General features: G+C 47.1%; 1 protein-coding gene across 1 annotated transcript in view; it reads left to right on the top strand.

Annotated features, from left to right (window-relative positions):
- ACACB (acetyl-CoA carboxylase beta) overlaps positions 1-21073 on the top strand; it is a 165109-nt gene that overhangs the window by 71202 nt on the left and 72834 nt on the right. The window contains exons 13-20 of the mRNA XM_058425432.1: positions 4320-4481; positions 6701-6864; positions 10364-10514; positions 10598-10701; positions 12555-12636; positions 15909-16054; positions 18325-18475; positions 20449-20583. Coding sequence (XP_058281415.1) covers positions 4320-4481; positions 6701-6864; positions 10364-10514; positions 10598-10701; positions 12555-12636; positions 15909-16054; positions 18325-18475; positions 20449-20583 — 1095 coding nt within the window. The remainder of the gene's footprint in view (positions 1-4319; positions 4482-6700; positions 6865-10363; positions 10515-10597; positions 10702-12554; positions 12637-15908; positions 16055-18324; positions 18476-20448; positions 20584-21073) is intronic.

Raw genomic sequence — 21073 nt, 5'->3', positions numbered from 1 at the left:
GGCCTGTACAGACTTTTTTTCCAGACCATTCACTCTTGGCATATAGAAATGCTACTGATTTTTATATGTTGATTTTGTATCCTGTAGATTTACTGAATTTGTTTGTCAATTCGAATCGTCTTTTGGTGAATTCTTTAGGTTTTTCCAATTTTAAGATCATATCATCTGTAAACAAGGATAATTGGACTTCTTCCTTTCCAGTTTTCTTTATCCAATCATCTGTTGATGGACATTTAGGTTGATTCCAAATCTTGACTATTGTTAATAGTGCTGCAATAAACATGGGAGTACAGATACTCTTCGATATACTGATTCCCTTTCTTTTGAGTATATATTTAGCAGTAGGATTGCTAGATTGGTAGTTCTACTTTTTGTTTTTTAAGGAACCTCCATATTGTCCTCCATAGTGGTTGTACTAATTTTCAGTCCTACCAACAGTGTATGAGGGATCCCTTTTCTCCACGTCCTTGCTAGCATTTCTTTTTCTGTTTTCTGTTTTCTTTTTTCTTTTTTTCTTTTTTTTTTTTTTTGAGAGTGAGTCTTGCTTTGTCGCCCAGGCTGGAGTACAGTGGTGCGATCTTGGCTCACTGCAACCTCTGCCTCATGGTTCGAACAATTCTCCTGCCTCAGCTTCCTGAGTAGCTGGGACTACAGGCGTGTGCCACGGCGCCCGGCTAATTTTTTGTATATTTAGTAGAGATGGGGTTTCACTGTGTTATCCAGGATAGTCTTGATCTCCTGACCTCGTGATCCACCCGCCTCAGCCTCCCAAAGTGCTGGGATTACAGCCTTGAGCCACCATGCCCAGCTGTTAGTATTTCTTATTGCCTGTCTTTTGGATAAAAGCCATTTTAACTGGAGTGAGATGATGTCTTATTGTGGTTTTGATTTGCATTTCTCTGATGATCAGTGATGTTGGCGCCTTTTCCTATGCCTGTTTGCCATTCATATGTCTTCTTTTGGGAAATGTCTATTCAGATCTTTTGTCTATTTTTAATTGGATTCATGAGACTTTTTTCCTACTGAGTTGTTTTAGCTTCTTTTTTCTTTTTGAGCCAGGTCCTTGCTCTGTTGCCCAGGCGGGAATGCAGTGGCATGATCATGGCTCACTGCAGTCTTGACCTCCTGGGCTCAAGCGATTCTCCCACATCAACCTCCTGAGTAGCTGAGACTACAGGTGTGCAACACCATGCCCAGCTAACTTTTTAAAATTTTTTGTAGAGATAAGGTCTCGCTATGTTGTCTAGGCTGGTCTCAAACTCTTGGGTTCAAGCAACCCTCTCACCTCAGCCTCCCAAAGTGCTGGTGTTACAGGCATAAGTCACCATGCTCATCCTTGAGCTTCTTATGTATTCTGGTTATTAATCCCTTGTCAGGTGGCTAGTTTACAAATGTTTTCTCCCATGCTGTGGATTGTCTCTTCCCTTTGTTGATTGTTTCCTTTGCTGTGCAGAAGTGTCTTAACTTGATGTGATCCCATTTGTCCTTTTTTTGCTTTAGTTGTCTGTGCCTTTGGGGTATTACTCAATAAATTTTTGCCCAGACTGATGTTCCTGAGAGTTCCCCCAATGTTTTCTTCTAGTAGTTTCATAAGTTCAGGTCTTAGATATAAGTCTTTAGTCCATTTTGATTTGAAGAATTTGATTCTTCATTTATGATTCTGCGTATGGATATCCAGTTTTCCCAGCACCATTTATTGAAGAGACTTTTTCCCCATTGCATGTTCTTTGCAAGTTTGTCAAAAATGAGTTCACTGTAGATGTATGGATTTGTTTCTGGATTCTCTATTCTGTCCCATTGATCTATGTGTTTGTTTTTATGTCAGTACCACCCTGTTTTGGTTACTGTAGCTCTATAATATAACTCATAGTCAGGTAATTGGATTCCTCCAGTGTTTGTTCTTTTTATTCAGGATGATATTGGCTATTCTGGGTCTTTTGTGTTTCCATATAAACTTTAGGATTTTTTTTTTCTATTTCTGTGAAGAATGTCATTGGTATTTTGATAGGGATTGCATTGAATCTACAGATTGCTTTGGGTAATGTAGCCATTTTAACAATGCTGATTCTTCCAAACCATGAACATGGAATATCTTTCCATTTTTGTGTGTCCTCTTCAATTTCTCACATCAGTGTTTTATGCTTTTTATTATAGAGACCAAACCATGAACATGGAATATCTTTCCATTTTTGTGTGTCCTCTTCAATTTCTCACATCAGTGTTTTATGCTTTTTATTATAGAGACCTTTCACTTCTTTGGGTAAGTTTATTCTAGGGATTTTATTTTATTTGTAGCTATCGTAAATGGACTTACTTTCTTGATTTTTTTTCCAGACCATTCACTCTTGGCATATAGAAATGCTACTGATTTTTATATGCTGATTTTGTATCCTGTAGATTTACTGAATTCGTTTGTCAATTCGAATTGTTTTTTGGTGGATTCTTTACGTTTTTCCAATTTTAAGATCATATAATCTGTAAACAAGGATAATTGGACTTCTTCCTTTCCAATTTGGATGTCCTTTATTTCTTCTCTAAATTATTTTTATTGCTTTCTTCCTTCCTTCCTTCTTTCTTCCCATAATGGGGTCTCATTATGTTGCCCAGGCTGGTCTCCCTCCCTTCTTCTTTTTCTTCCTTCGGCAGAATTTTAAAAAAAGTTTTCTCTATTTTTTTTTAGTTTGCAAGATTTCAAAAAAGTTGCAAGAATGATACAATTAATACCCATACGCCCTGCATGTAGATCCATCAGTTGCCACATTTGCTTTGTCTCTCTTCTGTCGGTTTGTATAATTTTAGGGGGCTCAATCTTTTTTTTTTCTTTGAGGTGGCGTCTCGCCCTTTCACCCAGGCTGGAGTGCAGTGGTGCAATCTTGGCTCACTGCAACCTCCACCTCCCAGGTTCAAGCGATTCTCCTGCCTCAGCCTCCCGAGTAGCTGAGATTATAGGTGCCTGCCACCACACCCAGCTAATTTTTATATTTTTAGTAGAGACGGGGCTTCACCATGTTGGCCAGGCTGGTCTCAAACTCCTGACCTCAACTAATCAGCCCACCTCGGCCTCCCAAAATGCTGGCATTACAGGTGTGCACCACTGTGCCCGGCCATGGGCTCAATCTTTTGTCAATGGTTTGAGTGAACCTTCGTAACATATGGCCTCTGAATACTTCATTCTAAAGGCCTCCTAGAACAAGAGCATTCTGGCCCAACGCGCCAGTGCAATTATGACACTGGAGAAATAGAGCATTGATACCACATCTATATCTAATATATACCATTCACATTAACTATTTTCCCTGTTGTTCCAATAATGTCTTTTTATGGCTGTTTTTTGTCTCTTAAATCCAGGATCCAACCCAGGGTGACACATTCCATTTTATTTTCATGTGTCTTTAATCTCTTTAATCTGAAAGCATTCCATAGTCTTTTTTCATCCTTGACATTGGCATTACATTTTTTTTTTTTTTTTTTTTGGTGGTGGAGTCTCGCTCTGTCACTCAGGCGGGAGTGCAGTGGTGCAATCATGACTCACTACAGCTTCAACCTCCCAGGCTCAAGAGATCCTCCCACCTCAGCCTCCTGAGTAGCTGGGACCACAGGTGCAAGTCACCATGCCTGGATAATGTTTTTTTAATTTTTTCTGTAGAGATGGGGTCTCATTATGTTGCCCAGGCTGGTCTCCAACTCCTAGGCTCAAGCGATCTGCCTGCTTCAGCCTCCCAAAGTGCTGGGATTACAGGCAGGGACACTGGCATTTTTGAGGAGCTCGGGCAGAATGTCCCTCACTGGATCTCTCTGATTATTTCTTCCTGGTTTGATTCCTGCTACACATTTTGGCAGAATACTACACAGGTGTTGTGTCCTTAATACATCCCATCATGAAGCATGTTAAACCTGATCATTCGGTTAAGCTGGTTCCATAATTGTCTACTTTTTACCCATTCTTCATGTCCAGTTTCCTCTTCGGGTGCCCTTTACAAAAACTTCCTTTAACTCTGCAGCCAACACGGTTACTTCTCACCTTCCCTAGCTCTAAAAGTCTAGTGCTTTTACTTGATGCATGTATTTTCGTGTTGTGTGATGTTGTTTCATAAATATCTTTCCTTATCCCAACTGTACTATTTGCTCCACTGTGAAAAGTTCATGCCTTATGGCTTTTTCTTTCTTTGGCTCTCTGGCCACAGTAGAGCACCATGTTGTCTATAGAGTAGTGTCTGTATATCCTAAATCATTGACGGAACCTCTGTTGCATCTACCACTGTGCCTGGTGTTTTGGGGCCGTGTTCTGACAGTCTGTGGGTTGGATTTCTTGATTTTAGATCGCCATGGGCGTGCCACTGCACCGGCTGAAGGATATCCGGCTTCTGTACGGAGAGTCACCATGGGGAGTGACTCCCATTTCTTTTGAAACCCCCTCAAACCCTCCCCTCGCCCGAGGCCATGTCATTGCCGCCAGAATCACCAGCGAAAACCCAGACGAGGCAAGTTATGGGGGCCCCTGTGTTTCCACCATCTCAGATCTCTCAGCATGTGGGGCACCCTGGATGTTAGCCTGAGAAGAGACACCCACAAGCTATACAGGCATCTCAGTGTACAAATGGGGAAGCTGAGGCATGGGAAGGGACATGCCGTGGTTTATCAGATTATTGGATTTTTATTTTTATTTATTTTTATTTTTTTGAGATGGAGTCTCACCCTGTCACCCAGGCTGGAGTGTAGTGGCACGATCTTGGCTCACTACAACCTCTGCCTCCCAGGTTCAAGCGATTCTCCTGCCTCAGTCTCCCAAGTAGCTGGGATTACAGGCGCCCGCCACCACGCCTGGCTAATTTTTGTATTTTTAGTAGAAACGGGGTTTCACCATATTGGCCAGGCTGGTCTGGAACTCCTGACCTCGAGTGATCCACCCGCGTCAGCCTCCCAAAGTGTTGGGATTACAGGCGTGAGCCACCACACCCAGCTGGATTTACTGGATTTTTGGATTATTGCCAGGCTCTGGGCCGAGCCTTCCTGGGTCTCAGTGCTCACTTACAGGACACTACTGCTGCTGGACATTGTCACCCCACATTACAGGCAAAGAGCCTGGGGTAACTTGCTTCCTGTCTCCCACCTGGGACCTGCTGAGACCCAGCAGTGGACTCCAAAAGCCATGCCTGTCTTTGGGACAAGCAGCCAGGTTTAGAACCCTAGTCCTTGGATTTCTAGCCCTGTGTGCTTTTTGTCACAGTATAAAGTCTGGCTCATTGTAGAGAGTCCCTTTGCGACTTGGTCTTACTTGGGTCTTAAAAAAAAACCAACTGGCATCCCTTACAGTTTACATGCATACCGACCGTTGATTGTCACAGGACTCATCAATCTACTACAACTTAATTGCTTAATTATTACACTCAGGAAACTGGGGGTAGGAGAGGATACACCTCTACCCCTTTTAATTAAATAATTTTAAGCTAGGGTAGCTGTATTCGTTTGGGGTTCTTGGCTGCGAACCAAACACCGACTCTGGGGGGACACACAAAAAGGGAATTTTTTGGAGGGATGATGGCTCGTTCCCAGGTTCCTGGGAGGATGGAGGACCAGGTACGGTAACAGCCCAGGCACTTGGGTCGCTCCATCTCTCACCTCTACATACCTCTCCCCAAATCCTTCGTCCCTTAGTTCAGGAGCCCTAATCCCAGTGAGAGGTGCCCTGTCCACCCACTCTACCAAAATTGTACTCAGAGGGAGATGGGCCGTCCCCCCAGAGGGGATCAGGTGTGTGTTGGCAGCAGCCTGGCCGATGGGGTGAGGAAGAGGGGGATGGAGGGAGGAAGGGAGGAAGGGGTAGGAAAGGAAGGAGGGAAGAGGGGAGTGAGGAAGGATGAAGGGAGAGAGGGAAGGAGGGAGGGAAGGAGGAAGGAAGGAGAGAAGAAAGGAAGGAAATACCGACGAAATAGCCTCTTCCTTAGCAGCAAGGGCCCTGCCCAGGACACCCTGGATTTCTTCACCTGCAGAGGTTTTCATTATCCAGAATTGGAAATCTAACCTGTCTTCACTTTTATTTAAACTTTTTATTTTCGAAATGTCAAGCATATAAAGTCAGAATGTCCCTTCACTCAGCTCCAACAATCATCAACATTCGCCCGTTTAACACCTGCACTGCCATCTCTGTCCCAACTCGCTTATTTAATTTATTTATTTATTTGAGACAGTGTCTAGCTCTGTCACCCAGGCAGGAGTGCAGTGGCGTAGTCATGCCTCACTGCAGCCTAATCTCCTGGGCTCAAGAGATCCTCCTGCCTCAGCCCCACAAGTAGATGGGACTACAGGCGTGTGCCACCACACCTGGCTAATTTTTTAATTTTTTGTAGAGATGGGGTCTCCTGATGTTACTCTGGCTGGTTTTGAACTCCTGGGCTCAAGTGATCCTCCTACCTCTGCCACCCAAAGTGCTGGGATTACAGACATGAGCCACTGCGACTGACCCAACTTGGTTATTTTTTTACAGTTAAAAAAATAGGAATTATAGGCATTGAGGTGCTCATATGGGTACACCCATGAATAGATACATCCATACGTGTAACAAGAGACATCAGTGTTTTATTGAGTACCCTAAGCTTTTGGTTAGGGTAGGGGTTCTTGGGTTTTCCCAGGACTGAATTCTGATGAAAATATATCTGGAGTAATGATTTCTTCCATTTTGCATTTTCTGTCCGTACTCCAGGGTTTTAAGCCGAGCTCCGGGACTGTCCAGGAACTGAATTTCCGGAGCAGCAAGAACGTGTGGGGTTACTTCAGCGTGGCCGCTACTGGAGGCCTGCACGAGTTTGCGGATTCCCAGTTTGGGCACTGCTTCTCCTGGGGAGAGAACCGGGAAGAGGCCATTTCGTCAGTATCTCCCTCCTTCCTTCCTTCCTTCCTTCCTTCCTTCCTTCCTTCCTTCCTTCCTTCATTCCTTCCTCCTTCCTCCTTCCCTCCCTCTCTCCCTTCTTCCCCTCTTCCTTCCTTCTCTTTCTCCTCCCTTCCTTCCTTCTTCCCTCCCTCTCAGCCTTTCTCCTTTCTTCCTTCCTTCCCTTCTGTTGTCTTCCTGCCTTCCTTTCTTCCTTCCTTCCTCCCATCTTCTGCCCTCCCCTCCCCTTCCATCCCTTCCCCTCCCTTCCTTCCTCCCTTCCCTTCTCTCCTCCCTTCCTTCCTGTCTTCCTGCCTTCTTTCTTCCTCCCTTCTTCCCTCCATCCTTCTTTTCCTGCCTTCTCTGCTTTCCTCCCCCTCCCTTTCTTCCTCCTTCTTTCCTTCCTTCTTTCCCTCCCTTCCCACTTCCTCCTTTTCCCAATTCCTTCCTTTAAGAAACGAAACAGTCCCCTGGGGCTTCAGATACAGTAGCATTTCAGGAGACCAAGAAAAGTAAATCACAGGGTAGGCCCCATTTTAAATACCCTGTGCTTGAAGTTCAAGATCAAAGCCTGCCCTTTTCCTTTATTGAAGATCCACAAAGTAAAATGAGTGCACCAAGGTCATTTGGTCTTGAGCTTATAAGAGGTCTAGCTTGAAGGAGATCTAAAGTTTGTTCTAGGAGATACCCAAAGTGTAAAAGGTGCTAAGTACTATAGCTGAAGAAAGGGGGAGGGAAACTCCTTTACATTTAAACCTTGTCAGTAGTTCTCTAATTGGTTGTATTTGACACCGAAGACTAAATTTTAAGGAGTGTGTCCTGCTGTGAACCACCCACCACCCTGAGGCCTGTGACAGCAGCCCCATGTCCCCAGCTCAGCCAAGTCCTCCCATACTTGTGATAGTTTCTGCAGAGCTGAGAAGCCCACATTGACAGAGGGACCCCCAAATTCTGACACACCACATCCGACACTTCTCCTGACTTGACATGGGTGTGGAAAGGTATAAAACTAGTTTACTTTGTAATTAAATGTTTTTGTGTGGGTAACTGCACTTTGGAGTGAAAAAATCCCAAAGGCCTTAGCATTAAAATCTGACCTGGGGCACTTAGCCACGAATTAAATTGAGTTGGGCAGTTTTGATGATCAGGTTTTCTTTGCCAGCTTGGAATAATTAATTTTAATCATGCTTAGTGAAAAATAGAGATCCTTGAAGTTTATGGAAGATTGCAGCAAAAAGGGCTTAATAGGAGGAGGCGGAAGACAGATCAGCCAGCCCAGACCCCTCCGAGTGAAGTGACCTGTGGCTTGTCACATGCTACGACTGGACCAACCGCAGCTTCAACAGAACTCACAGGCAGAAATTCCAGCTCTTCTTATTGCTCTTAGTGAGAGTCCAGTAGGGGGATCAACTGTCCTCGTTTTCCTAGCACCGGTTTCTCAGGTTGAAGGACTTCTCAGTGCTAAAATGGGGACCGCCCCGAGGAAACTGGGACAAGTCACTCACCCGTGAGGCCAGCGGGTTAACTCTCAGACCCAGCTTCCAGACCCACAGCTGACTTTTCATGGCGTATGGATACCCTTGTTTGACCTCACTGGGTCTTCATTTTCTCACCCCCAAAATGGGGTCATCGGTGTCCTTCCCCATTACCTGCTGACAGCACACAGGATGCTGCAAGACATGAAAGCTTACTCGGCCAGGCACAGTGGCTCACGCCTGTAATCCCAGCACTTTGGGAGGCCAAGGTGGGCAGATCACTTGAAGCCAGGAGTTCAAGACCAGCCTGGCCAACATGACGAAACCCTGTCTCTACTAAAAATACAGAAATTAGCTGGGCATCCTGCTGGCCCTCTGTAATCCCAGCTACTCGGGAGGCTGAGGCAGGAGAATTGCTTGAACCTGGGAGATGGAGGTTGCAGTGAGCTGAGATCGTGCCATTTCACTCCAGCCTGGGCAACAAGAGTGAAACTCTGTCTCAAAAAAAAAAAAAAAAAGAAAAAAGAAAGCTTTCTCTCCCAGAAGAAGAGGTGTTCAGATACCTGCCCACACTCACCATGAATTCATAAGGCTCGGCTTCCCAAGTAGCTGGGACTATAGGCGCGTCCCACCACGCCCGGCTAGTTTTGTATTTTTAGTAAAGATGGGATTTCTCCATGTTGGTCAGGCTGGTCTCAAACTCCTGACCTCAGGTGATCCACCCGCCTCGGTCTCCCAAAGTGTTGGGATTACAGGCGTGAGACACTGCAACCGGCCTGAGGTTTAGCCATTTGAACTGGTGCTCTTGGAGATTTGGAGGCTGTGTGTTGGGAAGAGGCAGCGATGGGGCCCACCAGGCCCCTGAGCTGGGTGACAGTGCCGTCCATCTGCAGGTGCACCCCACACACACCAGGCAGAGCAGCTGTGTGGATGGTGAGAGGGTGGCACCAGCTCTGGGGACAGGAGATTTGAATAGGTCAAGGGAGAGACAGGCAGTGACCAATTTTCCCTTTGTTTTTTTCTTCTTTTAAGAGATAGTGTCTCACTGTGTTGCCCAGGCTGGAGTGCAGTAGTGTGATCATAGCTCATTGCAGCCTCAAACTCCTGGGCTCAAGCGATCCTCCCCCTTCAGCCTCCTGAGTAGCTGGGACTACAGTCACATACCACCATGCTTGGCTGATTTAAAAAAATTTTTTGTAGAGATGGGGTCTCACTATGTTGCCCAGGCTGGTCTTGAACTCGTGGCCTCAAGAAATCCTCCCACCTCAGACTCCCAAAGCAGTGGGATTACAGGCATGAACCACCATGCCTGGCCGGTTCTTTCTCTACTAATCATTAACTATTATAGTCAATAATTATAACAATAATAACTAATCACATTCATTGTAGTTAACATTTATTGATCAATGACCATGTGCATTACATGGATTGTCTCATTTCAATTCTTGAACACCCTCATGAAGTCAGGGCTATTTCCCCATTTTCCATATGAGGAAACTGAGGCCCAGAGTTCTCAAGTCAGTTGGCCAAGATTAGCCAGGCAGTAAACCCTGGCGCTGATTCAATGCACTGGCTGTGTCAGTCAGAGCCCTGTCTTAACTCCTGTGCTTTTCTTTTCTGTTTTTTTTTTTTTTTTTTTTTGGAGACAGAGTCTTGCTCTGTCGCCCAGCCTGGAGTGCAATGGTGTGATCTCAGCTCACTGCAACCTCTGCCTCCCAGATTCAAGTGATTCTTCTGCCTCAGCCTCCTGAGTAGCTGAGATTACAGGCGTCTTCCACCATGCTGAGCTAATTTTTGTACTTTTGGTAGAGATGGGGTTTCGCCATGTTGGCCAGGCTGGTCTTGAACTCCTGACCTCAAGTAATACGCCTGCCTCAGCCTCCCAAAGTGCTGGGATTACAGGCATGAGCCACCACACCCGGCCACTCCTGTGCTTTTCTAGTTCTCTGAACCACATCATTGCAGCAACTCTGTTGATATATGCATGAATTTGGAAAATGATCCATGTGCCTTTCCCTTCAAGGAACATGGTGGTGGCTTTGAAGGAACTGTCCATCCGAGGCGACTTTAGGACTACCGTGGAATACCTCATTAACCTCCTGGAGACTGAGAGCTTCCAGAACAATGACATCGACACTGGGTGGTTGGACTACCTCATTGCTGAGAAAGTGCAGGTAGGGAGTGAGCTGCCTGTGTCTCCCCTCTGGACGGCCGAGACCTCGGCTTCCTAGGGATACTGAAGTGCATTCTCTCCTAGGCGGAGAAACCAGATATCATGCTTGGGGTGGTATGCGGGGCCTTGAACGTGGCCGATGCGATGTTCAGAACGTGCATGACAGATTTCTTACACTCCCTGGAAAGGTAGGGGCTGTGGCAGTTCCCTTCTGCTTTTGTGATGTGTTAGTGGCTTAGGAGGCTGAATCTGTCTCCTTTATTCGTGTGGCCAATTAGTCACCAGGCAATTGGTGAGTCTCTCCTCCAGTCTTGCCTCTGGGAAATTCCTCTGCGGATCAACCTAGGCCACCCTTGAAGAGGCCGTGGGTTAGGGAATGGGATTCTTGAGGCCAGGGTGGCAGTCAGTGTACAGGCTGTTGTGTACGGATCCATGCTGTCTTGTGTAAGGTACATCATAATAGTCAGGAGTTCTGAGTTCAAGGAGGTGGATTTAGGAAGCAAAGTGGCTTAAAGGTCATCTCTAGAAGTGGGTGCATTCCCAGACCCTCACCAGAATCAGAGGGTCATCATGAAATGGACCGAATGGAAAGCAACCAGGTGATCTCTGTTAGGATAGGCCGGGGTTTCTCAGCCTCAGCACCATTAACATTTTGTGTGGGATCCTTTTTTGTTTGGGAGCCCGTCCTGTGCATCGTAGGATGTTAGCAGCATTCCTGGCCTCTACCCACTAAATGCCAGCAGCAGCCCTTCCCTCTGAGTTATGACAATCAAATATATCTCCAGACATTGCCCAATGTCCCAGGGTTAAGGAGCAGAATAATCACCCCCAGTTGAGAACTGCTGCAAGAGGCAAAGGAACTATCAAAAAGAAAATAAAGGATAAACTTTTTTTTTTTTTTTTTTTTTGAGACAGAATCTTGCTCTGTCATCCAGGCTGTCACCCAGGCTAGAGTGCAGTGGTATGATCACGGCTCACTGCAGCCTCAACTTCCTGGGCTCCAGTGATCTGCCCACCTCAGCCTCCCAAGTAGTTGGGACCACCAGTGCATGCCATCATGCCTGGCCAATTTTCTTAACTTTTTGTATAGATGGGGTCTCACTATGTTGCCCCCCAGGCTGGTCTCAAACTCATGGCCTCAAGCAATCTTCCTGCCTCAACTCTGAAAGTGCTGGGATTATAGGTGTGAACCACTGTGCCTGGTGAGAAATGTTTTTAGTGCTTGGTTATGCTTTTGAACAGTAGTAGAATCACAGTCCCTGCTCTGGTTTCTTTCATAAGCAGGAGGCAGGATCCCATATGTGAAATTTTCCCAAGAGACCGTTATATGGACTTTGCTCCTGAAAAGCCTTTTTAAGATTTCAAATCCTTCAGCAAGTGCTAATTCCTTAAGTTCTGAGCAATATCAGGCTCCTCAGGGTGATTCAGGTTCTGTGCATGCCTTTTAATCAGACTTAGCTTTTTTTTTTTTTGAGATACAGTCTCGCTCTGTCACCCAGGCTGGAGGGCAATGGTGTGATCTCAGTTCACTGCAACCTCTGCCTCCCGTGTTCAAGCAATTCTTGTGCCTCAGCCTCCCAAGTAGCTGGGATGACAGGCGCATGCCACCATGCCCGGCTAATTTTTGTATTTTTAGTAGAGATGGGGTTTTGCCATGTTGGCCAGGCTGGTCTCGAACTCTTGGCCTCAAGTGATCCACCTGCCTCGGTCTCCCAAGGTGCAGGGATTACAGGCGTGAACCATTGCGCCTGGTCCAGGCTTAGCATTTTTAGTGCAGTCAGGTTTGCTGATGCAGAGAGCTGCATCACATTAGGGGCTGGGATTTCAACTTATGAATTTTGCGGGGACACAAATGTTTAGTCCATTGTACCTGGCTGCTGGTGGAGTCTCCGGGGCTGCCTCACCCAGAGTGAGAGCTGGAGACAGGAATCAGAAGGGAGACTCTAGCCTCAGAGGGCATTTAATTTTTTTAAATGCAAGGGATGGCTGTGGAGTTCTCAGTCCCTCCCAAGGCTGACCACAACCCTGTCTTTTCTTTCAGGGGCCAGGTCCTCCCAGCGGATTCACTACTGAACCTCGTGGATGTGGAATTAATTTACGGAGGTGTTAAGTACATTCTCAAGGTAAATGCCCCCGTGCCTCTCCAATGTCTCCAACACTCTGCAAGCTTCAGGGAGTTTCTTTCTTCCATGAACCATCCCTGGAGTGGATTTGCTCATGCTTGGGTTTGAGCTCTTGTGTTCCTCGGGAATCCCCATGTAGTCCGTGACCTTGACACCTAAACACTTTGGCTTTTAGAACACGTAGGGCTGTGCAGTCCGCAGAGGGCACAATGGAGCGTGGATAAGTTTCCTGTAGCTGCAGTAACAAGGTACCACAAACCAGTTTAAACCAACAAAAATTTATTCTGTCCCAGTTCTGGAAGCCAAGTCTAAAATCAAGGTGTTGGCGGGCCATGGTCTCTCTGAAGGCGCTGGGTGGCGCAGGATCTGTTCTGAGCCTCCCCAGCTTCTGGTGCTGCTGGCAGTCCCTGGTGATTTTTGGCTTGTGGATGCCTTAACCCAGTCTCTGTCTCTGTTTTTTTTTTTTTTTTTCCAAATGGAGCCTCACTCTGTCACCCAGGCTGGAGTGCAGTGGCGCAGTCTTGGCTCACTGCAACCTCCTTCTCCCAGGTTCAAGGAATTCTTCTGCCTCAGTCCCCCGAGTAGCTGAGATTATAGGCATATGCCACCATGCCTGGCTAATTTTTGTATTTTTAGTAGAAATGGGATTTCACCATGTTGCCTAGGCTGGTCTTGAACTCCTGAGCTCAAGTGATCTGCCTGCCTTGGCCTCCCAAAGTGCTGGGATTACAGGTGTGAGCCACCCCCTGGCCTCTGCCTCTGTGTGTGTGTGTGTGTGTGTGTGTGTGTGTGTGTGTGTGTGTGTGTGTATGTATGTGTGTGTATGTATGTGTGTTCACATTGGCCTCCCAAAGTGCTGGGATTACAGCCATGAGCCACACCCCCTGGCCTCTGCCTCTGTGTGTGTGTGTGTGTGTGTGTGTGTGTGTTTTCACATTATCTTCCATGACTGTGTCTTTGTGTCTCTTCTCTTGTAAGAACACCAGTCACATTGGATTTAGCGCCCACCCTAATCCAGTATGATTTCATCTTAATTGCATCTGCAGAGACCTCATTCCAAATAAGGTCACATTCTGAGGTTCCAGGAAGGCCATGAATTTTGGAGGATATTATTCAACCCCTATAGAATGTGAGCTGGGCCTTTGCTAAGACAGAATAGTGGGCCCGGGTCTGTTTCCAGGGGCTCTGAGGCTGGTTTTGTTCTCTGTCTCTGCACCACGTGTGGATTTCTGGCGTCTTCCCTGATTTGCTACTGGAGTCCCTGGGGCTTACTCCGGTTGCTCTCCTCTGTCAGAAGTGCCTAGTTGCCCTTTGTGGGCCATCCAAGGTCAATTCAACAGTGTCAGAAATGTCTCTGAGATGCACGGTAGGGGGTGAGGCTTGGTGTCCTAGCCATAGTGTTCTGGGCCCAAGGTCCTTGTTGGGGTAAGCCGGCTGTGGCATCAGTGCCCCGGGTTCCAGTGCAATGGCAGGAGGCTGTGTCCCCTGTAAGCCCAGGCCTGCCCAGTGCTTCCCAGCCTCACATTGTCAGGAGGGAAAAGAGGACAGATTTTGAGTCTGCTTCTGAGACAGAATTTTTGTTTTCTTTAATTAATACTTTCTATTTAATATTGATGAGCATGAGTAGGACTCACAACTTGGGAGATTTGGGGGCTTTAGTTCAACTAAACCTGTGTGTCATTAATCAGGGTGTGCTTTCACAATCATCCTCCTTTGCCCCTAATGCCTCTTGGCTACCTTTGGGGACCTGGCTGCCCCCAACTTGATTTTAAATGTCACATATGCACAATGTAGAAAATTTCAAAATCTCAAGCGAGCATAAAAAATCAGGAAAACAAATCCATCATGTGCTAATGCCTAGAAGTAATCCTGGTGAACATTTTAGCAAATCTTTGTTATATATTTTTTTCCTTTTGCATTAATTTTACAAAGTTGAGGTCATAGTGCAAATACAGTTTTACAGCTTTGATATGATCATGGCATAAAGTTTTCCATGTTACTAACAAGTTTTTTTAAACACGCGTCTAAACTCATGTCTGTGGCACTGTCCTTCAGATAGGGAACGCTCCCTATCTGCTGTGTCCAAGATGCTGCCCTTATGCGGTGACTGAGCACTTGAAAGTGGCCAGTGTGACTGAGGAACTGAATTTTACATTTTATTTAATTTTGATCAATTTAAATAGCTGTTTGTGGTTAGGGGTCACCATATCAGACAGGGCAGATCTAGAGTGTTCCATCGCAAGGTTGTTGGCTTGCTAATTTGGTTCTAATTTTTGTTGTTATTACAAATAATGCTGCAATACACATTCCTCTATTTCTTGCTACCTTGTGTCATAAACTGTGAATTTTATAGGTTGAAAGCCTTTAGGGTGTGTGTTTTCTGAGAGAAAACTGAACTGAAGTACCAGATGGGGCAGGCACTCTTCCTGGAGGGAGATGTAGTGCTGGGGCCAGGGCTTGGCTGTGTCTCTCTCATGTGTCCCAAAGTTCTTGTGTGCTCCTGGGCAGAGCTGGGTCTGGGGAGCAGAGTCCTAGTCCATGTCCAGGTGTCTTAGTCCATTTGGGCTACTGTCATAAAATACCAAAGACTGAGTGGCTTCTAAACCACACACTGTATTTCTCACAATTCTCTAGGCTGGGAAGGTCACTATCAAGATACTGGCAGATTTGGTATCTACTGAGGACCCACCTTTCGTTTCATAGATGTTGTCCTTTCACTATGTCCTTAGATGTCAGAAACGGGCCACAGAGCTCTACAGGGGATCTTTTATAAGGGCACTAATCTCTTTTACAAGGGCCCCACCTTCATGATCTCATCACCTCCCAAAGCCTCCACCTCCTAAAGCCATCACATTAGGGGTTGGGATTTCAACTTATGAATTTTGCGGGGACACAAAAGTTTAGTCCATTGCACCTGTCTGCTGGTGGAGTCTCTGGGGCTGCCTCACACAGAGTGAAAGCTGCAGACAGGAATCAGAAGGGAGTCTCTAGCCCCAGAGGACATGCAGTTGCCAACACGGCTTGACAGGGACTAAATCAGCGGCCATTAGCCTACTCATGGGGCAGATGTGGCTCGCTACTCCAGGCCTCCCCCAGCCCCATCAGCAGCTGCTCTCTTGGCAGGGATTGTGAGGGCTGGGTCCGAGAGACGGGAGTGCTCATCTTGGCCCTCTGTGGTGGACAACCAGCTCTTGTTTGTTGTTAGCGGGGCCAAACAGTGCTCTGGGAGCACATTCTGAACCCAGGCAGTGACAAGGGGCTTGTCCCCACAGGTGGCCCGGCAGTCTCTGACCATGTTCGTTCTCATCATGAATGGCTGCCACATCGAGATCGACGCCCACCGGCTGAATGATGGGGGGCTCCTGCTCTCCTACAATGGGAACAGCTACACCACCTACATGAAGGAAGAGGTTGACAGGTGCGTGGGGGTGCGAGTCCTACTGTGGGCTGGGCGTGCACAGCTCTCTGTCCTAGGCATGGAAAACACAGTGCTGGCCTATGTGCAGGTCCAAGGGTCTTAGAGAAGGTGCCTCTCTGGTAAATTCTGGGGGCGTGCAGAGAAGTTAATCTCTTGGTTGGAATTCTGTGCAACTGGCAGATATTTAGGGGAGGATCCTAGGAGGCCCTTTTTTAGTAACCTGGTTGGTGGGGATTCAGAGCTGAAAGGGACGTGACTCTCAGCTCCGTGGCCTGCAAGGTGTGTGACAAGGTGCCTGCTGCCTGTGCATCTGGGCTCTGGCATCCACCCAGTTAGCGTGGCAGTGACCTACTAAGCTCCTCCATACCAGGCGCTGTGCTGGGTGTTGGGATAGCATTCTGGGCGTGACTCGTGGAGCTTCCAGCCCACTGGGGAAGATGACACACTGAACAAACAGATGGTGGCAGGAAAGGGTGTCGTGTACCTGATGGGTAACACACAAGATGCCCTGGAAGCTCTTAGCACAGGGGCTTGTGAGATAGTAAGATAGGCCCCAAAGATGCCCCTCCTCCAGTGTGTCTGATCACCCCAAGATCATGCAATGAAACAGACCCTGGCCAAGGTGACGAAAGGGGAAGGGATGTCTGAAAAGCTCCATTTAGAGAGTGGAGACTCTCTTCTCAATCTTCAATGTTTTGGAAGAAGGCAGACTGGGTTTATGCCAGAGTAATATTTTGTTATCTCCTTTTTTTTTTTTTTTTTGAGAGAGGGTCTCGCTCTCTCACCCAGGCTGGAGTGCAATGGCGCCATCATGACTCACTGCAGCCTCAACTTCCGTGGGCTCCGAGATGATCCCCCCACCTCAGTCCCCCAAATTACTGGGACTACGGGCATGTGCCACTATGCCTGGCTAATTTTTGTATTTTTTGTAGGGATGGGGTTTTGCCATGTTGCCCAGGCTGGTCTTGAACTTCTGGACTCAAGCAGTTGGCCAGCCTTGGCCTCCCAAAGTGCTGGGATTGCAAGCATGAGCCACTGCACCCTGCCTGTTATCTCTTTTTTAACCCATGTTCTATCTGCCAAGAATGTTCAGGATTACTATAGGTTCCACTCTCCCCAGTTCAAAGGTTAAGACTTTGAGTCAGTAAATATTTGTTGAATCATATCCACTGATTGAGTTTTCTGTGTCAGGCCCTGTTGGAAGTATGTCAGTAAAAGGAACCAGCTTTCAGCCAAAAAAAGGGTCACATCCTTTTTATTATTCTATTCTATTCTATTCTATTCTATTCTATTCTATTCTATTCTATTTTATAGATTGGTTCTTACTCTGTTGCCCAGCCTAGGCAAGAGTGAGACCCTGATCGCTTGAGTCCAGAAGTTTGAGACTAGCCTGGGCAACATGGCAAAACCCCATCTCTATAAAATACAATGATTAGCCAAGTGTGGTGGCATGTGCCTGTAGTCCCAGCAATTTAGGGGGTTGTGATAGGAGGATCACCTGACCCCAGGGAGGTCGAGGCTTCAGTGAACCATGATTGTGCCACTGCACTCCAGCCTGGGTGACACAGTAATTATAGCTCACAATAGCCTCGAACTCCTGGGCTCAAAGGATTCTCCTGCCTCAGCCTCCTGAGTAGCTGGGACTACTGGTATATGCTACCACGCCCAGCTATTTTTTTTTAAATTTTTTGTAGAGACGGGGTCTCACTGTGTTGCCCAAGCTTGTCTTGAACTCCTGGCCTCAAGCGATCCTCCCAAAGAAAGCATCACAGCCTTGGCCAGGCGTGGTGGCTCACGCCTGTAATCCCAGCACTTTGGGAGGCTGAGGTGGGTGGATCACGAGGTCAGGAGATCGAGACCATCCTGGCTAACATGGTGAAACCTTGTCTTTACTAAAAATACAAAAAAAAAAATTAGCCGGGCGTGGTGGTGGGCACCTGTAGTCCCAGCTACTTGGGAGGCTGAGGCAGGAGAATGGCGTGAACCCGGGAGGTGGAGCTTGCAGGGAGCCAAGATCGCACCACTGCACTCCAGCCTGGGCGACAGAGTGAGACTCCGTCTCAAAAAAAAAAAAAAAGAAAGCATCACAGCCTTTTTGTTCACCCACCTCACTCTCAATGTCTCTGAGATAACTATCAAATGCCACCCTTTGGGAATGTAGACGGTACACTCCCCCTTTAGGAAGGGGAAATGGTATTGAAAGCTGGACTAGAGCTTGCTGAGTTGGTGGTCCTCATCAGTCTCCCTACCCCACTCCTCCTCTCTCCCAGTTACCGAATTACCATTGGCAATAAGACGTGTGTGTTTGAGAAGGAGAATGATCCTACGGTCCTGAGATCCCCCTCGGCTGGGAAGCTGACACAGTACACAGTGGAGGACGGGGGCCACGTTGAGGCTGGGAGCAGCTACGCTGAGATGGAGGTGACTGCAGAGCCGGCCGTGGGGAATCCTGAACCCTCAAACTCCCACTCCTCTGGCTTTGTCCCATGTCTGAACAAACAGGCCTACCTCTCCCCTTGGCCGCTGTCTGCAAATTTCTAAGGGAATGTCTGTGGATTTCAGCCAAATCCCCTAAGTATTCGAAGAAAAAAACTTCAGGCCGGGGGTGGCTCATGCCTGTAATCCCAGCACTTTGGGAGGCCGAGGCGGGTGGATCATGAGGTCAGGAGATCAAGACTATCCTGGCTAACATGGTGAAACCCTGTCTCTACTAAAAATACAAAAAATTAGCCGAGCATGGTGGCAGGCGCCTGTAGTCCCAGCTACTCGGGAGGCTGAGGCAGGAGGATGGCGTGAACCTGGGAGGCAGAGCTTGCAGTGAGCTGAGATGGCACCACTGCACTCCAGCCTGAGTGACGGAGAAAGACTCCATCTCAAAAAATAAATAAATAAATAACTTCAAAAAATGCACATCTCCCCAGGAATGAGTAAGAAGGTTAATGACAGAGAAACTGGGTACAGAGAATATGGGAACTCTCTGTACTATTTACGTAACTGTTCTGTAAATTGTTGTGTAAATCAGTTTCCTTGATTTTTTTTTTTTTTTTTTTGAGACAGTCTCAGTCTGTCACCCAGGCTGGAGTGTAGTGGCGTGATCTTGTCTCACTGCAAACTCCGCCTCCCAGGCTCAAGTGATCGTCCCACCTCAGCCTTCCAAGTAGTTGGGATTACAGGCGTGCACCACCATGCCTGGCTTAATATTTTGTATTTTTGGTAGTGACAGGGTTTCGTCATGTTGCCCAAGCTGGTCAAACACCTGAGCTCAGGTGATCCACCTGCTTTGGCCTCTGAAAGTGCTGGGATTGCAGGCATGAGCCATTGCACACAGCCAAGAATTGATTGATAATAACAATTATTGTCAATCAATGATTAAATATTAAATATTGACCCCAGCAGTGATTGAAAGGTGTTAAGCCAACACTTGCAAAGCCATAACCATGTGGCAGGTGCTGTTCTAAGCATTTTACTGATCTTTATTTTTTAACCTTCCCAGCAAATATATGAGATGGGCACAAATGTGATCCCCATTTTATAAAAAAGCTGGGCCCAGGCAGGCTAAGAAACTCGCTGGAGGTCACACAAAGCCAGGATTCAAACCCAGAAAATAACAACAATAATAGCAATGAAAATACATCAATAATAGTAGCTACTGCGTATTGACCTGCTGCATGGCAGGATCTGCATCTCATTTAATCCTCGTAAGAGCCCTAAGAGGTGAAACTGTCATTATTCCTCATTTTACACTTGGGGAAACTGAGGCTCAAGGAGGGGAGCCACTTCTGAAGATCACAGAGGTATTGGTGGGGGGCAGGTCCTGGGATTCTAGTCCAGGCCTGGCTGACTTGGGTGCCCAAGCTGTGAACTCCCAAGCAAGAGAGATAGCACAGCCCTGGCTCTGCAGCCGACACCATGGTGACAAAGCTCATGCCATCTACGTATCCAGACATTCGGGAAAATTAAAAGGGCTGATGAGCAGATTCTTCATTTCACAGAGTGTTCCCTGAGGGTTTTCTAAGTGCCTTTAATAAAACAAACCATTCACAAAATGTTTGATTTATGCAGTACGTTTTAGGAACGTGTATGTGAACCACTCTGTGTAATATAACAGTATTTCTAAGAGAAGACTCCCCATTTAGAAATAAACATCAGTTTCCATATCTGTAAAATGGGCATCATAAACACCTACTTGGCTGGCTTTGCAGATTGAATGGCACTTGCCTGGCACTTAGCAGGCTTCCAGTAAAGGTCACTTTTCCTTGTCCCTTCTGCCTGAACACTACGCAGGGAGTCATTCTGTTTAAATGGCGCATCCCTGCTCTGGCATCACTAGTTCTGGGTGGCTCTGGGTGTCAATCCTGGTGGGCTCTGTACTATTTCTTCTTTTTACGAAATAGGTGATGAAGATGATCATGACCCTGAACGTGCAGGAAAGTGGCCGGGTGAAGTACATCAAGCGTCCAGGTGCCGTGCTGGAAGCAGGCTGCGTGGTGGCCAGGCTGGAGCTTGATGACCCTTCTAAAGTCCACCCGGTATGTGGCTCCATGGCCCAAGTGCTCTGGCTGGTGCAGGTGCACTCGTGGCCTCCGCTGGTGCAGTGAGACAGGTGGACTCAAGACTGGTAGCTCTTTTCCTGCCTCCACCTGCAGACAGAGCTTGTCGCAGCAGCCACCGTGATGGTGCAGAAACACAAGGAGGCACGCCCTGCTTTGCTCAGATCCCTCCCTGTGGCTCTCCATCCTGCTTAGAATAAAACCCAATTTCTGCCAGTGACCTGCAAGACCCCAAGTGAGCTAGCTGTTCCCTGCTTTCTTCTCTGCCTTTCTCCTCTGTCCCTCTCCCCATCACTTACTTGAATACACTGGACCCCTCCCTCCTGGGGGCTGTCCTCTCTGCCATGAAGGACCTACCCCAGACTTTGCAGGGATCCCTCTCAACTCCTGGGAGCTTCGATTCCAATGTCTTCCCCTCAATGAGGGCATTCTTGACCATTGACCACCTTTTCTTTTTAATAGACTTAAT

This window comes from Hylobates moloch, unplaced genomic scaffold (assembly GCF_009828535.3).
Source record: "Hylobates moloch isolate HMO894 unplaced genomic scaffold, HMol_V3 SCAFFOLD_12, whole genome shotgun sequence".
Lineage (NCBI taxonomy): Eukaryota > Metazoa > Chordata > Mammalia > Primates > Hylobatidae > Hylobates > Hylobates moloch.
This window is presented reverse-complemented; position numbering and strand designations above follow the sequence as displayed.